The sequence below is a fragment of the Diceros bicornis genome, chromosome 2 (genome assembly GCF_020826845.1).
Source record: "Diceros bicornis minor isolate mBicDic1 chromosome 2, mDicBic1.mat.cur, whole genome shotgun sequence".
NCBI classification, from domain to species: domain Eukaryota; kingdom Metazoa; phylum Chordata; class Mammalia; order Perissodactyla; family Rhinocerotidae; genus Diceros; species Diceros bicornis.
Window position 1 is genome coordinate 84442731 of NC_080741.1, and position 19141 is coordinate 84461871.

The 19141-nt window shown below is 43.5% G+C and overlaps 1 protein-coding gene across 5 annotated transcripts in view; it reads right to left on the reverse strand.

Moving 5' to 3' along the window:
* Window positions 1-4171: 4171 nt before the first annotated feature.
* TAMM41 (TAM41 mitochondrial translocator assembly and maintenance homolog) overlaps window positions 4172-19141 on the reverse strand; it is a 42888-nt gene continuing 27918 nt past the window's right edge. For 3 of the 5 annotated variants that reach the window (XM_058565257.1, XM_058565287.1, XM_058565293.1), the window contains 3 exons: window positions 15756-15921; window positions 14397-14459; window positions 4172-4325 (listed from right to left, as the gene is read on the reverse strand). In XM_058565257.1, coding sequence (XP_058421240.1) covers window positions 4249-4325; window positions 14397-14459; window positions 15756-15921 — 306 coding nt within the window. In that variant the 3' untranslated portion in view covers window positions 4172-4248. Of the gene's footprint in view, window positions 4326-13904; window positions 13941-14396; window positions 14460-15755; window positions 15922-19141 lie in introns of all 5 variants that reach the window. The other 2 variants (XM_058565268.1, XM_058565278.1) reach the window with 2 other exon arrangements.

Here is a 19141-nt window from a genome sequence, read left to right on the forward strand (position 1 = left end):
ACACACACACACACACACACACACACACTCTTACTCTCTGACAGGCACATACGTATTTTTAACCTCCTTCATTCTCCTATTATTTTCTACAAGGAGTGTCGGTGGTGGTGAACTTTATAGGTTAGTTTCTAGGTTATATGGTAGCCAGGTGAGATTATGATTACAAGAGGAATTAGTGTCACCCGGAGATGGATATCATACTCTTTCCTACCAGAAAGTGAGAGCATTTTCTTCTGTACAAGGATAGTTGCATCGTGTTGGGTGGAAGCAGGTTGCTGCTGTTATCGTAGGAAGTTTACGTATGGACTAAAGGGCACATATGGACACTCAGGCACTGAAGGAGTGGACATGCCACTCTTTATTTATCTGGTGGGCCTCAGCCGTACACCCACTCTTCTACACTCCACCCTAGACTGCTGGGGCTAGGCATTTGCAAGCTACACTTCCCAGGCTTTCTTACCAGGTGACGGGAGATCAGAGAGTGGGGGAAGAGAGAAGTTCCTGGGTTTGACCCCAATAGCAGCAGCAGTTATTCGTGGTCCCCAAGTGGCACCTGGGCAGTGGTGGCACCTCTTTGGCAGCTCCTACAGTGGCAGGGGCATTGGAGCAATTATCTAATGCTGCATAACAAGTCTCCCCAAAACTTAATGACTTCAATAATAATGATCATTTTCTTATTCTCCTTCAGAGGTCTGGGAGTTGACTGGGCTTAGCTGGTCAGTTCCGGCTTGGGATCCCACACTTGGCTGCAGTCAGGCAGTGGCTAGAGCTGGAGTTACCACAAGGGCCCGCTCACTCACTTGGCTGGTAGCTGATGCTGGCTGTCAGCTGGTACACTTACACTTGTCCTCTCCATGTGGCCTGGGCTTCCTCACAACATGGCAGCTGGGTTTTAAGAGTGAGTGTCTTGCAAGAGAGCCAGGTGGAAGCCGTGCCACCTTTTGGACTTCACCTTGGAAATCACAGAATATCTCGTTTGCTGCATTCTATCTGTTAGAAGCAAGTCACTAACGCCAGCCCACATTCAAGGAAGAATCAGACTCCACCTCCTGATGGGAGGAAGGCCAAAGAATTTGAGAACATATTTTGAAACTACCACAGGCAGCATCTCCAGCAACACAGCAAGCAGGTCAGCCTGGAGACTCCAGCCAAGGGATGTTAGGCGCTTTCTGATCTCTGGGAGTAATCCCCTCTTCCTCCTCCAGCATACCCCTTTCAATACCTTTGTAACTAATTCCCTTCATTAAATCCCCTCTATGTGCAATACCTAGGATGATTTCTGCTTTCCTGACTGGACTCTGATATATGTAGGATTATCCCTGGCTATCCAAACTCACCATCTGAATTGAATAGCAGAGCGACTTGTAGAAACATTAACTATTCTCATGTGCCAAGAGCCATGCTAGGTGCTTTACCTATGTTATCTCATTGACTCGCACGCCAGCCCTGCCAGATGGGTATGAATACACCTACCTTATGGCATAGAAACTGAGGCTCAGAACGGTTTAATAACTTGCCCAAGCACACAGCTGGAAAGAAGTCTGACTCCCAAGACAGACATTTATTTTTTGGGTCTTCTGGAATTTGAGAAGAGCTACTTCCTGCCAAAGAATTCTATTTTCCTCAGAGGAGGTCTCACCTCTCATCCTTCTATACCTGTTTGATCAATCCCAACTCAGACATCGATACTGCAAGATGAATTGAGGAAAAGGAAGAAAAGAACACACCTAGGGGAAGTGGAACACAAGGACTGAAGCATGCATCACTTGTGAAGCCTACAGCGTGTGTGGGAAAAGGCACTAGATGGGAGTCTGCAGCCTGGGTTCAAGTCTCAGCTATGTTACTCACGTATATTATGACCCTAGGCAGTCACTTTCTCTCCTGGGGCCTCAGGTATCCCCACCTGGAAAACGACTCTAACCTTCTGTGCTCTACTGCGTTATCTACTTTGCAGGGGGCAGATACAGGGAGCAGAAGTTAAAGTAAAATAAAGCCAGTTTATAGAAGGTCTTAAATAGAATCGTTATGGATTAAACGTTTGTGTCCCCCTCAAATTCAGATGTTGAAATTCTAACGTCCCCACTGTGATGGTACTCAGAGGTGGGCAGAGACCTGAAAGCTCACTTAGGCTCTTCCCTCTCCACCACGTGAGACGTGAGAAAATAGCCCTCTGCAACCAGGAAGAGGGTTCTTACCAGAACCTGGCCATACTGGCAGTCTGATCTCAGACTTCCCGGCTCCAGAACTGTGAGAAATAAATTCTGTTGTTTACAAGCCAACCAGTATGTGGTATTCTGTTATAGCAACCCAAATTGACTACGGCTGATGAGAAATTCTTATTTTATTCTATAAGCAGTGGGGAATCATTTTAGCTTCTTGAGGAAGAACTTGACTCAAAGAAACAAAAAGGTTTAGAGAAGAAAATAGTACCAAAAACAGTAATACAAAATGACAGCAGCAACAATCACATACTGAATGCTACTAGGCAGGGGTCCTAGTACACAGGACACTTAGCTCACAGGGTCTTCACAACAGCCCAAGGAGGTTTGCAGTATTATCCCCATTGCACAGATGGTGAAACTGTTCAGAGAGGCTAAATAACTTGCTCAAAGTCACACAGCTAGTCAGCAGTGGAGCTGAGATTCAACCCAGTTTGGTCATATCCTAAACCTGTCCTCCTTTCAGTATACCACGAGGCTTTTTTGTGTGTGTGTGAGGAAGATCAGCCCTGAGCTAACATCCATGCTAATCCTCCTCTTTTTGCTGAGGAAGACTGGCTCTGAGCTAACATCTATTGCCAATCCTCCTCCTTTTTTTTCCCCCCAAAGCCCCAGTAGATAGTTGTATGTCGTAGTTGCACATCCTTCTAGTTGCTGTATGTGGGACGCAGCCTCAACATGGCTGGAGAAGCGTTGCGTCGGTGTGCGCCCAGGATCCGAACCCAGGCCGCCAGTAGCGGAGCGCGCGCACTTAACCGCTAAGCCACGGGGCTGGCCCACCATGAGGCTTCTAATTTGGGTTGGAATGAGCTAAACCCAAAGGTAGAAAAAATAAGTAGAGACACATTGTTCAAATTTACAAGAGAACCTAAGGGTCTGCACTAGAGCCCTGGGCGATGCAAACAGTGTGAGGTGATGAGACAATTTGAAGAAAAGAAAGATATAACCTGAGTTTGGATTGAAGAGACCAACGTGATGGGCGAGGTGTCCACTCCTTCCTTGCAGCTGAGCTTGAGGGGAGGGTGACTCGGGTGTGGCACATGGCTCAGGCCTAAACTCATCAGCCTGGTTCCATCCTTCGGCCAATTACTGGCATAGGGACGGCCAAGTAATCCAATTAGGGCCCAAGAAACTGGACAGAGACTTGCTGGCGGCTGCTGGAAAGGTTTCTTGCTTTTCTAAGAGGGCTTCTGAAAGGAACCCTCTCTGTCTCCCCAAATGCAGATGGGGAAGCATACAGCCCTGGAAGTTGTTGCCAGCAGTCTCAGAATTAAGACAGGAGCCAGCCTTGGTGTGATGTCAACACAGCAAAGGGCCAAGAAAGGAGAGACGGAGAGAAACTGGGTCCAGGACTGCTGGTCCGAATATCAGCTGTTAACCCACTGAATCGACCTAGCTCTGGAGCCCACCACACCTCTAACTTTTCAGTTCTTTGAACTAATGAGCCTTTGTTGTTCAAGGCACTCTGCGTGGGTTTCCTTTACCCAAACATTCCTACCTGTTATAACAGGGAAAGCTCTGCGAGGGGTCTGTCACAGGCTCTTCACCCAAAAGTCACTGCCACATGCCTTTGTGGAGAACAAAGAGAAACATAAAAAACCTAGATCCAGGAAAATGCTGATGCGACACCTGTGAGCTCTCACTGGAAAAACCCAGAGAACAGGATGGAGACTAGGCGGAGGAGCCAGATGTCCCCGCCTGTAAACCCCGGGGCTGCACGTCCATGAGCGTACGCACGGTTTCTTGGGTCTCTGATGCTCATGTACAAAAGATGCAGACCACAGCTAACGCTCTTAGGAAAGCAGGACCCAGACGGTTTTGTATGTAAAGAGGATTCTTCTCTCATCCTAAGTCCTCAAAGGTATTTGGGTCCCCGGGATAAATATCTGACATATACATTTAAAAAATCAAGTATTATGCAGACCAAAGTATCTACAAATTCAAGCAATGGGTCAAAGTAACACTGCTCTGTCAAAAAGACAAGAACACTTTATTCATCTATACATAACATATATGAAAGCAACCAAAATCAGGACGTTTTCCTCAGCCATCCTTTCCACATTTTATGCAGTTTTAGTGAACTATAAATCACTGATTTCTTGATGCCTAAAAGAGAAAAGAAGAGACAGTGAGAAACTGAGGCTTACTGAGCAGATAGTCAGCTAGAGGTTCCGTGATATTCAGACCAGAGACTTGTCTTTGGAGTGGAGCAGTGATGGGCTGTCTGAGGGGTCCAGGAGACCCTGGGAGCCGAAGTTATTAAAGGTCACCATGATCAATGTGAGGGGAAAAGATTCAGATTCAGGCATCTATTGAAACAGTGATATGGATGCCAAAGGTACCTGAGCTTCTGGGGTAAGTGAATCTTTGACTTACCCCATAGTGGCAGCCTTTGAATTTAGTAGCTCTTTTAAAAAAGAGAAAGGAAGAACAAAGACAAGACTCTGGATGCGAGTGGGCATCCTTGGCACCTCTCTAACTCCCAATGCCCACAACCCAACCTCCCCCAGCTCACTGCTTCTGTGTCACTGCATATGCCGCTGATCCGCCCATAATGAATGTCGTTTCCATCACTTCCTATCTGGGAGACTCCAAAAGCCCCTTCAGATTTCTTCTCTAAAAGTGCCTTCCCTGACTCCCCAGGCGATTCAGACTCTGTTCTTCCTAGCCTCACAGCACCAGTGCTGACCTCTAGCACGGCACGCACCACACCGGACAACACTCGTCAGTAGATTCGTCCCTGTATCCCCATCACCTTGTACAGTACCCAGCACATAGCAGGTGTTCAGTAATCACTTCTGAAATGATAGAAGATGCACCTCATTCAGGTATCTGACCTTCTAGCATTCCCTATCTACTTAATCACAAGTACCTGACGAAACCAGAGAAGAGGCTCTCTGGAGGCTTATGGGAAGAAATAAAATAGGATAAAATAAATGGGATGTTATTAGTCTGTCAGATCTAATAGGATCCTATTTGTAGATGGTATCATGGGCTCAACTTCCTTTGTGTTGAGGATGAGGTCATTCAGTCTGTGTTTCAGGGTGTGGCTCACAGATCCAAACAGTGTTTTTCACCATGAGATACAAACTGTGGTCTGTGCTGCAAGTCTGAAATGCACACCCCTGGCAGTACACGAGGGAACAGGATTCATTCTGGAGACTCCTAGCTCTGGGGTTTGAGTGATCTCTTGAAAATACCTGGCCATGTTACCTGTAAGCTGCCTAGTCCACTTGGGACCTTTTAAGAGGCTACCGCAGGCAGTGGCAGGTAAAAAGGCAGGGTACCAGTAAAATCATTAGCAAATACTTCTAGAAACTCTGGCCTGGCTTGTCTACTGACTGACTATTTGCAAACTGACATGGCCTAATCGAGAAACTGAGAGCTCCTTTCCCTGCCTCCACCCCTTTTAATTTTCTCCCTGGAGCAACCACTCTGGTAAACCTCACCCACTTGAGCATTGAGGCTGGAAACTTATTACGTAAGATGCTTTTTAAAATCCCAGCCAGCACCAATCAAGACACTAGGCAGAACACAGGTACTTGCAAATGGTAAGGTCCAACACAGCAACCCCAGGGCACTGAGTCACAGCTAGAGGAAGATGCATCGACCATGATAAGTCCCAGCTCAACTTCAAAAACCTTACTCACACACTCCTTGGAACTTAACATTTAAGGTAAATACATAATGTACATGAGCATCACCATGTAGCCATTTTTTGCTGCAAGTGGATAGAAACCTCCTGTAATTAAAAACAGGCCCTCCTGGCCAGCCCCATGGCTTAGTGGTTAAGTGCGCGTGCTCCACTACTGGTGGCCCGGGTTCGGATCCCGGGCGCGCACCGACGCACCGCTTCTCTGGCCATGCTGAGGCCACGTCCCACATACAGCAACTAGAAGGATGTGCAGCTATGACATACAACTATCTACTGGGGCTTTGGGGGAAAAACAAACAAACAAACAAACAAAAAAAACCAGTCCCTCCCTTCAATGGCTGTGCCAGAGAGATATTCTCAGAAAGACTGCAGCAGGGAATTGTGTTAGAAAGAGCAATGGAATAGGAGTCAAGAGACCCAGATTCTAGTTCCAGCTGGGCCACAAACTTACAGTGTGACTCCCCCTCTCTGGGCCTTGACTTCCTCATCTGCAAAATGACTGGGCTGGACTAGATCAGGGGTTCTCTCACGAGGGGCCCATGGGCAGGCTTCAATGTCAGTCTGTGAACTCCCTGAAACTGCAGGGAAGTCTGCTGTGCGTGTGTACATGTGCACTTCTGTGCAGAGGGTCCAGAGTTTCAGAGGAAGCCAGGATTTGCAAAAGGTGAAGAACCAACAGATTAGAATGAAGGGCTCCTTCTGCCTTAATATTCTAATTGCAATAAAGGTGGAGGACTTAAAACTTCACGAACTTGGAATAGGCAAAATTTCCTAAATAGGACAGCCGCTAACCACGAAGGACAAAATTGACATGTGGGACTAAGTAAAATTACGAACTTCTTTTCACCGAAAGACACTATTAAGAGACTGAAATGACAACCCCAGAGTAGAAGATTTTGGCATTACATATGTCCAACAAAGGACTTACATCCAGACTATATGGAGAATTCAGTTGGAAAAGGCAGACAACTCAATAGAAAAATGAACAAAAGACTAGACTAGGCACTTCACAAAAGAGGATATCCAAATGAATATATGAACAAATGCCCAACTTTACCAGTCATTAGGAAAATTAAATTAAAACTCCAATAAGATACCACTACTGACCTACCAGACTGCCTACAATGAAAAAGACATCTACTATCAAGTATTGGCCAAGGAAGCGCTGCAACAGGAACTCTGCTGGTGGCAGTGTAATTTGGACAGCTGTTTGGTAGTATATACCAGAGCTGAAGATCCACATACTTTATGATCCAGTAATTCTACCCCTAAGTATATACCTAACAGAAATGCACACATACACTCAGCAAAAGACAGGTACAAAGACATTCACGGGAGCACTACTTGTAATAGCCCCAAACTGGAAACCCAAGAAACCATCAACAGTGGAAAGGATAAACTGTGGTGTATTCATACAATGGACTAGCTGCAACAAGAATAAATTAACTATTGCCACTCCCAACACCATGATGAATCTCACTGACACTACGAGGATGTTACGAGTGAGAGACACAGAGAGCACATATTTATATAAAGTTCAAAAACGGGGAAAACAGAAGCCTGGCATTAGAAGTCAGGATAGCAGTTACTCCTGGAGGAGTAGTGACTGTGACCGGGCAGGAGGGGGGTTCTGGGGGACTGGTACTGTTCTATTCTTCATCTGGGCACTAGGTTCATTAGTGTGTTCACTTTGTGAAAATTCACCAAATTTATGATTTGTGCACTTTTCTGTATATATGGAGATTCTTCCTGCCACCAGATGATCTAGAATCTTTCATTTATTCAGTCACTGAAATACAAGTATTCACTGAGCACCTACATATACAAGACACTGAGCCAGCTGCTGGAGATACTGGTATGAACAAAAGTTATGGTCTCCACCTTCGCCGAGTTTACAGAATTCTACTTGGCCTTCATTAAGCTTACTTTTGGTTTCTGCTTCTTTTCTTTTTTTTTCTTTTTTTAATAATTTTATTTATTTATTTTGTTCCCCAAAGGCCCAGTTGATAGTTGTATGTGACAGCTGCACATCTTTCTAGTTGCTGTATGTGGGACACGGCCTCAGCATGGCCAGAGAAGCGGTGCGTCGGTGCGCGCCCGAGATCCAAACCCGGGCCGCCAGTAGCGGAGCATGTGCACTTAAGCGCTGAGCCACGGGGCCGGCCCACCGCAGCCCTCTGCTTCTTTTCTAAAGAAAAGGATGGTGGGCCGGCGCAGCCCTCTGCTTCTTTTCTAAAGAAAAGGATGGTGGGCCGGCGCAGCCCTCTGCTTCTTTTCTAAAGAAAAGGATGGTGGGCCGGCGCAGCCCTCTGCTTCTTTTCTAAAGAAAAGGATGGTGGGCCGGCCCCGTGGCTCAGCGCTTAAGTGCACACGCTCCGCTACTGGCGGCCTGGGTTTGGATCTCGGGCGCGCACCGACGCACCGCTTCTCCGGCCATGCTGAGGCCGCGTCCCACATACAGCAACTAGAAAGATGTGCAGCTGTCACATACAACTATCAACTGGGCCTTTGGGGAACAAAAAAAAGGAGGAGAATTGGCAATAGATGTTAGCTCAGAGCTGGTCTTTCTCAGCAAAAAGAGGAGGATTAGCACGGATGTTAGCTCAGGGCTGATCTCCCTCACAAAAAAAAAAAAAGAAGAAGAAGAAACAAGATAGGGATGGTGATTTAGGAAATTTGCATTTAGAATGTGTTTTGAAGACAGCCTGCTAAGAGAGAAAGTTTAAGAACCATCATCATCATCTTTGTTCCTTCCCCAATGAATAAAGACACAACATCTCTTTAGATAACATTCTCTTTAGACAGATCCTTATTTACCTAAAGGTAGTCATTACGAATTCTGATTAGTATCTAAAGTCAGGATTTTGTTTTGGAAGCTACAGAAATCTACTTCAATATACGGCTCCTAAGGTTTTTCTTCTGGTGATTGCTAGCTTGTTTCACGTGACCTACAACCAAGTTACTACACATGTAAGACTAGGAATTCCCTGTGTGACCTTAAATTGATGGGTCCAATGCCAGACAAAATTCTCCAGGAAACAATGTGTGGCAGAGATATGACTAGGTTGTGAGAGGTCTCTACCTTCCCACAATTCTATATTTCAGATCTTTAGGAGAGAAAATCAGCAAGCCCCTAAACATTCTTCCAATTAATTTCCAGCTATAGTTAAAATACCTACAAAGAAAATCTCTTCTGAGGCAGAAGGACAACTTATTCTAAGAACTTTCAGGTTTAAATGGTAAGCACATCATCAGAATAAATCTTAACTATTATTATGTGTTCTTCCTATTTAAATAAGTAGGTACCAAAAATTGGAAGAAATGTTTTAAGAAATCAGACATAAAGGATTATCAATGATCCATTCTACTGTGTTCCAGGAAAGGGCTGGTAAAGATCAACTGAGGCATATGAGAATCTTTTTAGGAACGAGACTAAACCTGTATTGTGAATTCAGCTGAATCTTTTGAAGCTAGAGAGGTAAACAGGTATCTGCCCCCAGAGTTAATTCTGACTGACCAGAAATACAGACGGGAAAAAATAAAGCAAGATTACAAAAATTACACTCATCATCTTCCCCCAGTGTTCCTCGCCTCTAGGAACGGCACCACTGTCCACTGCTGCCCAAGCCAGGGACACGGGAATTACCTTCAACTCTTCTCGCTCCTTCACTCCCATATCCTTCCAACCACCAAGACCCGGCAACTTGCCTTCTAAACATTGCTTGCAACTCTTCCGTCACCTATACTGCAATGACCTGAGTTCAGGCTGCCATAATTCCTCACCTGGCTGGCTGCAACCACATCTAATCGGTTTCCTAGCAATAGCTTCATCTCCCTTCAATCTGTTCTCTAGTCTCTAGCTGTAGTGGTCTTTCTATAATCCTCCGCTGCCTTCGCTCTGCCTCAAAATAAACTCTGAATTCCTTTTCATTGCTTTTAAGGCCTTCCCTTGTCTGGCTCCTGCTTACTCCTCAATCTAATCACTAAATTCCCCCATTTCTCTCCCAGTTCCCAAACAGAATACTCAAACAGTTCCATTCTCTCTAATCAGGCTAGAAACATAAAAGGCTGCTGCTGGTCAGACTAGGACAGTTTGCCTAGCTGGTCTTTGTTACCAGTGTGAGATGTGATGCCATCTGCTGCTACCACGAAAGGAGGAGCAGGAAGTACTAGGAGACTGAATAGTCTTTCGCTCCTCCTGAGCTGGCTGCCTCCAGCTGCTGATCCGCTACCGTGATGAGAGCTATGCTCTTCTACTAACAGCACAGTCTAAGAGAAGTCAATCTTATTTTCTACATAATCAACTCCCAGGCTAAAGGGAAAAAATAGTGTTTGGCTTTGGAAGCATTTCTGTACTCATCTTTGAAAAGGAGTGTATCAATGGTGAGGGAATTTCAAGGGAACAAATAAAGACAGTGTCAGACTGCACAAGAACATGCTGCCACGTTATCCAATACAGTTTATGAGAAAGGGAAAGCCTCTGGGCTGGTTAGAGAAGACTGGCTTCCATCTTTTCTAGGGATAGAGTGATATTTAGATCTAGACTCAGCCAAGTTTATATAGTACCTGCTAGGCACTGGCTACATACTGGACTCTCTCAGAACTCATAGTGAGCTGTGTATTAGTATCCCCCACCATTTCAGGGAAGGGGGGCTAATTAATATGCCCAGGTTACAGAGCAAAGAAACGAATAACTACAACTCCAAGCCAAAGTCTGCTGATCCAAGCTTAGCTCCTGGTTAGCTATATCCCTAAATTTAACTGTATTTGAATATAAAAGGTATCTGCTGGTGAAGGGGAGACTGAACCTCCTTTTCATCCCCACTCGGAGTGGGAGGTTGCAAAGGGGAGGAGTGATGACGGCTACAAAGGAATAAAAACTCAACCAAATACACTGGGGTTTTCTCACTCTGCAGATGCTATGTCAGCTGCTGAAAAACGGAACAGAGGCAGAACTGTGGAGATTTCAGGAAGGTGGACTCAACAAAAGCAAGACAGAACAACAACAGCTACGACTACAACAGGAGGACTTCAGAACAAAGCACAGGAGGACAGAGGTTCTGAAGCTCACTGTGAAGTTAGAGGAAAGAGGAGCAGTTAAGGAGCCACTCAGGGCCACTCAGGGCCTATCGTTGCCAGTTCACTCCAGCTGGAGACCAGGCGAATGGGCTAATGCCATTTGAATATGACAGCGCACAGTGGCACGTTCTAAAGAGGTCAGGAAACTTTTAGCTAATGACGCTACAAGAGGAAAGACCAGGCACAGTGCTGGATGCTTTTATATATCTTAAGACATGATTTTTACAACCTGGTAAGGCAGGTATAATTATCCCTGTGAAATTAAAACTCAGAAAAATTAGGTAACTGCCCAAGTCACAGTAGTTAAGTAGGAATTTGTACCCTAGTCTCTGGGGCTCACAAACTCCTCCTCTTGGCCTGGGCTGCCTTCATCACAGCCCACCATCACCATAAACCAGCGAAGCCAGAGCATAAGGTAAGTAAACCCATAGAATATGAAGACATGCACATCAGTTGCCACAATTTCTGCAACCTCAGTGCAGGTTACACACATTCTGCTACTCCGGACTTCCACAATTCAATGAGGCATCTTTAGAAGGGAAAGGGAAGCGAGCAGTACACACTCAGGGAAACCAGCACAGGGCACTCCACAGCCACAAGGAAATCCGTGCTGTGGGTTCTGTGAGGTGTCACCCACTGCCCTCTGCTGGCGGCTGGAAAGAACGAGCGGAAAGAGGACCAAAGATTTCATTTCAAGTTGAAGTGTCAAGAGATGATGACGATGAATTTTTAAAAACCTTTTATTAGAGAAAAATTCAAACTTATAAAAGAATAGTATAATACGTCCCCATGTATCTTCATCCAGCTTCAACAGTGTACCAACTCATGGCGAATCTGTGTCATCTACCCCTTACCCACTGCCCTCCCCATGTTTTATTTTGAAGCAAATCTCAGATATCCTGTCATTTCATCTGTAAATATTTTAGTATACATTCCTAAAAGAAAATGAATTTTTAACAAACCCTCTAACACATTATCACAACTAAAAACAAATCATCCATCAATCTAATAATTCCTTATAGCACCGGAAGCCAAAAATAAAAAAAAAACCAAAACATTCAGCCTCATCCAAGGAGGATTATGGAAAGGGAGCTGCAATCAAGCAAAACACAGATTAATAGCCTGAACCACCCAAGCAAACAAAAGCACCTCATCTTCAGCCTTGACAGGAAAAACCAGCTGGAACATAGATTAAATAAATATCTTAATTGGAAATGCAAATCTATGCACCCGAGTGGCAGAAAATTCTTCAGCTGAGTAGATCTGGCACATGTGCTACTAAATCTTTGTTGACTCTTTGGCTGAATCTTTCCAAAGAATCAGGAGGGCAACACTGTGTCCTTGGGGCCAGATGCTTGGCTATGTATCCAGGCAGCTGGGGTGAGACGCTAAGAGGTGTGACCACACCAGCTCCCTGGCATCTCAACCCAGGGATCAGAATCAGGCTGAAAGCTCACTCCCTTCTTTGGGTTACCTCTGGGCCATTTATCCCCCTGTACTGTGAATTTCTATGTACACACTTGTCTCCCCTTCTGGCTTATGAACTCCTTGAAGGCAGGATAGTGTCATGTTCACTTTGCATCCTGTGTGGCTAGGACATGAGAGACGCTCGGTACATGGTTACATGAAGAAAGACTGAACCAGTGAAGTCCATCATTTGACAAAACCAAGTGTTGGAAAGAATGAGGAGAGACCATAACTCTCGTTAACTGCTAGTGGACTATAAATCGATATAACCCCTTTGGAGGCCAATTTGGCAATATCCAAAGATATGTTCAAATGCTTAAGCCCATAAAACAAGAACAGGATGTTTTAAAATTAAAAAAAAAGGAATTTCAGAGAAAAAAAGAGGAAACAAGAAGAGTTCCTGGAAATTAAAAATATAATAGCAGAAATAAAAACTCAATAGAAAGGTTGGAAGCTACAGTTGAGAACATCTCCCAGAAAGCAAAATAAAAGGACAAAGAGATCAAAAATAGGGACAAAAGAAAGAAAACCAAAGGACTATTCTAGGAGATCCAATGTCTGAATAAAAGAGGTTTCAGAAAGAGAAGAGAGAAAACAGATGGGAAGAAAGTGAAGAAAGAATAAAAGAATAGTTTTGTAATCTTACATTCTGAGTTTCCAAACGGAAAGGGCAATGAGTAGCCAGTGTAACAGATAAAGACAGACTCACATCACAGTAGGTCACTGAGAAATTTCAGACCCCTGGAGGAAAATGAAGACCTAACAAACTTCTGGAAAGAACATATACAAAGGATTAAGAATCGGGATGGCTTTGGACTTCGACAGCAATCCTGGAAGTGAGAAGATGATCGGAGCAATGATATCAAAATTCTAAAGGAACATGATTTCTCATCTATATCCAGCCTAAGTCTCAATTATGCATGAGGGTAGACTAAAGATTTTTTTTGCTGAGGAAGATTAGCCCTGAGCTAACATCTGTGCCCATCTTCCTCTATTTTGTATGTGGGATGCTGCCACAGCATGCCTTGATGAGCGATGCATAGGTCCATGCCCAGGATGCGAACCTGTGAACTCTGGGCCGCCGAAGTGGAGCGTGAGAACTTAACCTCTACGCCACTAGGCCTGCCCCGACATATTTTTAGATATACATGGTCTCCAAATTTGCCTCCCATGTACCCTTCCTCAGGAAATTACTAGATGATGTACTTTATCAAAATGAGTGTGCACCATGAAAGTAAAACACACGAGATACGGGAAACAGGATCCCTCACACGAGCCAGCTGAAGACAGTCTCTGTGGGCAAAGAAAGCTGTGCAGGGAAGGAAAAGTGTATTATGTGGCTCACCTATGGATCACATTAACACAGTCATACAACGTCAGCTCTGAAGACTGACCTTACCAGAGCTCCAGACAACTACATCAGGAGGACAGAGGGATGGAGAGTGAGTATGTGTGGTGAGGTGGGTGAAGAGCTGAATTCTAACCTGCTGGAGTGAGGAGTCAACAGATGATGCCTAAAACTGAAAAGGAGAGAGGCAACAACATAAGCTTATTATTTAGAGAACTGGCACTGTAAACAAAAATAACCAACTGAGAGAGCTGGCAGCAGCTGTCTCTGGAGAGGCGAAATGGCGGGAAGAGCACGGTACTGCTGTGTTTGCAATGATACGCATGTGTAAGTTTCATAAATATAAAAACACGAGGGAAAAACCTGTACACAAGGAGTCACTCAGTAAACTTAGAGGGACAGCAAAGCCTTCCAACAGTCCCTAACCTGGTTTGACTTTTTCAGATGACCAGATCACAGCACTGTTCTGCCTGTCTGCATGTTATTGCTGTGTCCTAGTTTATGACCATCAAAATTCAGCATTTCACAAGTGCTTGCAGAATACAGACAAGCTCTACATTTTAACCAGGAGTGCTGACGCCACTCAATCCAGCAGGTTCAGTAAGCATGAATTTTCTCAAGTTTTTACCAGCAGTGAAGATGCCTTTGGTGCTCTGTCTCATACTGGAGGGTCTCACGATTGCTGAAAGCCCTGAGAGGAAAAACCAAAAAGGATTGTAAAAAAGCCAGATGTTAGTCATCTTCACACTTTTAAAATCTGAAATCTATTCTTCCCAGTTATCCAATAAAGCCAGCAAATCTATCTCTGTCCTGGTGTTATAGAGTGACAGTGAAAATGGGATCAGGATTGAGGATCAGGAAACCGGAGTTGGCAGCCATGTCACCAACCAGCCATGTGAGCACAAATGACTGACCCCATCTGGGCCCGGGCCTCCTCACCTTAAAACAAGTAGGTGGGTTAGGTGACCCTCAAAGGTCACTTTATGACATTAAATTTGCTTAAGGCTGCCAGTTCTCAATTCCAAGATGTGAAAAGATAAAAAAACAAATGTTTCTGCCTGGAAGAAAAACTTTCATTCTGAAAACACATATAGAGGACTCCTCAGTGAGCAGCAACAGTACAACGCTCCACGCCCTCAGAAAGGCAGTGAGATCACACGGTGACCAGAATCATGTTAAAGTGAAAAGCAAACAAAGGATGTCTCCACTCTATCTTCAGCATCAGTACCTGGTGACCTCTGACAACCTGGGGCAGGTCCTGAGGGAGTGCATGTGGAGTCTGCCTATTGGGGATAGTGTTCATCACTGTGAATCACCTCTAGCAGGTGGCTTGCACCCTGGAGGAGCTCAGTAAATATTTACTCCATAAAACAGCAGAATGTACTCATCTGAGGGAGGAAGTCATTTTCAATTTCATCATTATTTCTTTATTGACTGACCTCGTAAATTACCTTTAACACCTCAAAGGGAAGTGGGTTTCTGAAGAGGAGGTTCAGATTTTTTGGTAAATATTAGGGAGGCCTTGGGGATAACGTGTGGAACACAGGCCATGTCGCAGGGAACCTGCTGAACACACCATGAGACACACTGAATGGGAGTTGGCTGACGGAAAGCTGTGTTCTTGCTGTTTAAAAGCATTAAAAGTGTCTCTGGTCTCCTTCCTTCTCAGACCACCATGAAGAACACAGACATGCCTTTGAAATAGCTTTTAGAAGTTAGGCTCTTGGAGCCAAAAGAAACATTGTTTCCCCCTTTGACAGTGATTTAGGGCCCAGGAATCCGAAAATAGAAGTACTTTCACCACCCCACTTCAAAGAAGCAAAAATTTATATTTGGAAAAACCCCAGATTGTTAGTGCTTTCTTCTGCCTAGAGGCAATCTATCTCCCGATCTCACTGGGCAAGAAAGAATAAAGAATACGTCTCAGTCACAAAGTCTGTGTTTACCCACAGCCAGCACCTCTTCAACCTCAAATTCATAAACACACCTAGACGCACCACCTCTCCACAGTCAGGATCATGAGCAACTTGTAACAAAGTTTCTTCCACATCTCTGTTTTTTCCAGGAGGGTCCATAATATGATTTATTCGTTGCTGTAAGGATTTGGGCAATGTCATTAGCTGAGTGAATTGTCCTTCTGGGCTTTTATCTATCTAAAGAAGAAAAAAAAAGATGATGTCTACGGAAAGTGCTTTGAATTCTATAAATATTCAAAGACACATGAGTTCTTTTTAAAATCACACAAACATAGATGAATTCACACCCTAGACTAGGCAGCATGCTAAAGCCAGCCTCTCCTTTCTGAAACTGAATGCGTAAGTGTTCAGGATTCTAAGTCCCTTCAAAAAAGCCAATTCTTTTCCTATAATATTTCATTTCTACACAAGAAAAGAATAGAAGCCTCTTTTAAGGATCAATTTCTGATTCTCAGTTTTAAAATTTCTATTTGGGGCCGGCCCTGTGGCTTGGCAGTTAAGTGCGCACGCGCTGCGCTACTGGCGGCCCGGGTTCGGATCCCGGGCGCACACCGATGCACTGCTTCTCTGGCCATGCCGAGGCCGTGTCCCACATACAGCAACTAGAAGGATGTGCAACTATGACATACAACTATCTACTGCGGCTTTGGAGAAAAAAAAAAAAAAAAAGGAGAAAGATTGGCAATAGATGTTAGCTCAGAGCCGGTCTTCCTCAGCAAAAAGAGGAGGATTGGCATGGATGTTAGCTCAGGGCTGATCTTCCTCACAAAAAAAATAAATAAATAAAATAAAAATAAAATTTCTATTTGTTTCAAGTCCAGCCGTTAAAGAAAGTGAGGCTGCAGCTAACATTCACTGAAGCCCCAGCAAACCCAGGCACTCGCATTCTCCTTCCCATTTTAAACACAGGGACACTGAGTAACACAGCCAGACCATACAGCCAATAAAAGAACATGGAATCTAAATCTGTGTCTCCTGCCTTTAGGGCCTTTTACATACCGTGCTGTATTTCATAAACTGCAGAATTAAATTGATGACAAAGACTAATCTTGTTCACTTTTAATCCCCTGGCACATAGTAGGTACTCAAAAAACATTGGTTGAATAAAGGAATGAATAACTCCATCAATAAAACTTAGTTGTCATTATTTCTTAAATAGGAGTAAGTTACACCAGTGGTTTCTGTTCCCAAGGTATTTTAAAATACATCAAGTTGAAAGATAAATATAGAAATCAAACATATATGAAACTACACATCAGCCTCTACATAGAAACCTTTGAATCAAAAGTTAGAGCTGAGGCCACATCTAGCTTCCCTACCTCCCAGTCTAATATACTTTACTTTATGAAACTAAATTTTTGCAAAATCATGTAAACACTGACTGCCTGCCAAGTGGAGAGCCAGTAACACTGCCCTCAACAGCTCATCACATTATTTTCCAAGTAAGAATCTGTCTTGTATTCCTTTAACAAATGTTTAGGTTTTAACTTCAACTAAGAGAATAGTAAGAAAAAAAATTAGATGAATGTATTAAATTTTAGATTCAGATTTTCTAGATATGAGCAACTTTCTTAATAATTCGAATTCATTCATTCTACCACTTTTTTTTCATTCAACAAATGTTTACTGAGTACATGCCAATGTTTGGATTTTCTAGTTTTATCTATAAAATCTACGCAAAGAAGAAGAAAATGCTATTATTTAGTGGCTCCAATAAGGTGAAAGGTTTTTTTAACCTAAATATTTCATATTTATCATTAAGATGGTTCTAAATTCACAGGATTGGACCTCTACTTAGCTTTGGCTAGATAAATGACAAAAAATGTGATATTTCTGTAAAATATGCTAGAAATGACATTTATGGACTCATATTTCAGGGCCAAGTATTGAGATTAGTCAAAAGGATCTTATCTTTCTGTATGGTTTTACCTGTGAAACTTCCAGGAATTTTAGAGATGCCAAAATGGCTTGAGTAATATGAGGAATTAGAAAATAGTATTTTCCATTGCTTTCTCTTGAGGAAAAGAATGCACTGGAATTTTTGCCTGAAAGCATGTGTTTACTGCTGGTGGGAGTGCAAACTGGTACAGCCACTATGGAAAACAGTATGGAGAGTCCTCAAAAAATCAAGGATAGAACTACCATACGATCCAGCTATTCCACTACTGGGTATTTATCCAAAGAACTTGAAAACACCAATGCGTAAAGATACATGCACCCCTGTGTTCATTGCAGCGTTGTTCACAATAGCCAAGACTTGGAAGCAACCTAAGTGCCCATCAAAGGACGAATGGATAAAGAAGATGTGGTATATATACACAATGGAATACTACTCAGCCATAAGAAACGATGAAATCCAGCCATTTGTGACAACATGGATGGACATTGAGGGTATTATGCAAAGTGAAATAAGTCAGAGGGAGAAGGTCAAATACCGTATGATTTCCTTCATTAAGTAGTAGATAATAACAACAATAAACAAACACACAGAGACAGAGATTGGATCGGTGGTTGCCGGGAGGGAGGTGGGGAGGGAGGGGGGTGAAGGGGATGGTTCGGTACATGTGTGTGGTGATGGGTTGTAGTTGGTGTTTTGGTGGTGAACATGATGTAATCTGTGCAGAAGTGGAGGTGTAGTGATGTACACCTGAAATTTTTACAATGTTGTAAACCAATGTTACTGCAATAAACAAAAAATTAAAAAAAAAAAAAAGAACTTCCAGTCTGCATTTTTATTTTTTTTATTTTTTATTTTTTTGTGAGGAAGACTGGCCCTGAGCTAACATCCATGCCAATCCTCCTCTTTTTGCTGAGGAAGACTGGCCGTGGGCTAACATCCGTGCCCATCTTCCTCCACTTTTTATATGGGATGCTGCCACAGCATGGCCTGACAAGCAGTGCGTTGGTGAGCGCCCAGGATCCGAACCCAGGCCGCCAGCAGCGGAGCGCGCACACTTAACCGCTAAGCCACAGGGCCGGCCCCAGTCTGCATCTTTAAAAGTGCCTTGCTCTTTAAAAACAAGCCACAAAGGACATCCAAATATTTGAGGAAAGCCTCTAACCTAACAGATGAGAGTGAATCAACAGAAAAAAGGAATAAGAGAAATAGAAACAATGTAGAGAGCAAAAAAAAAAACTTCAAAAATTATAATAAAGATCATTAAAGAGATGAAGAAAGATAATCCATTCATAAAACAAGAATAGGATGCTATAAAAAAGAACATTCAGAGGAAATTAAAAATTCAATAGAAGTGTTAGAAAATCAATTTGAAAAATTCCCCTGGAAAGCAGAACAAAAAAACTAAAGAAACAGGAAAGAGAAAAAGAAAAAAGATAAAACCAATCGAACCAGGAAGTCCAATAACCAACTAACAGGAGTTCCAGAAAGAACAAACTA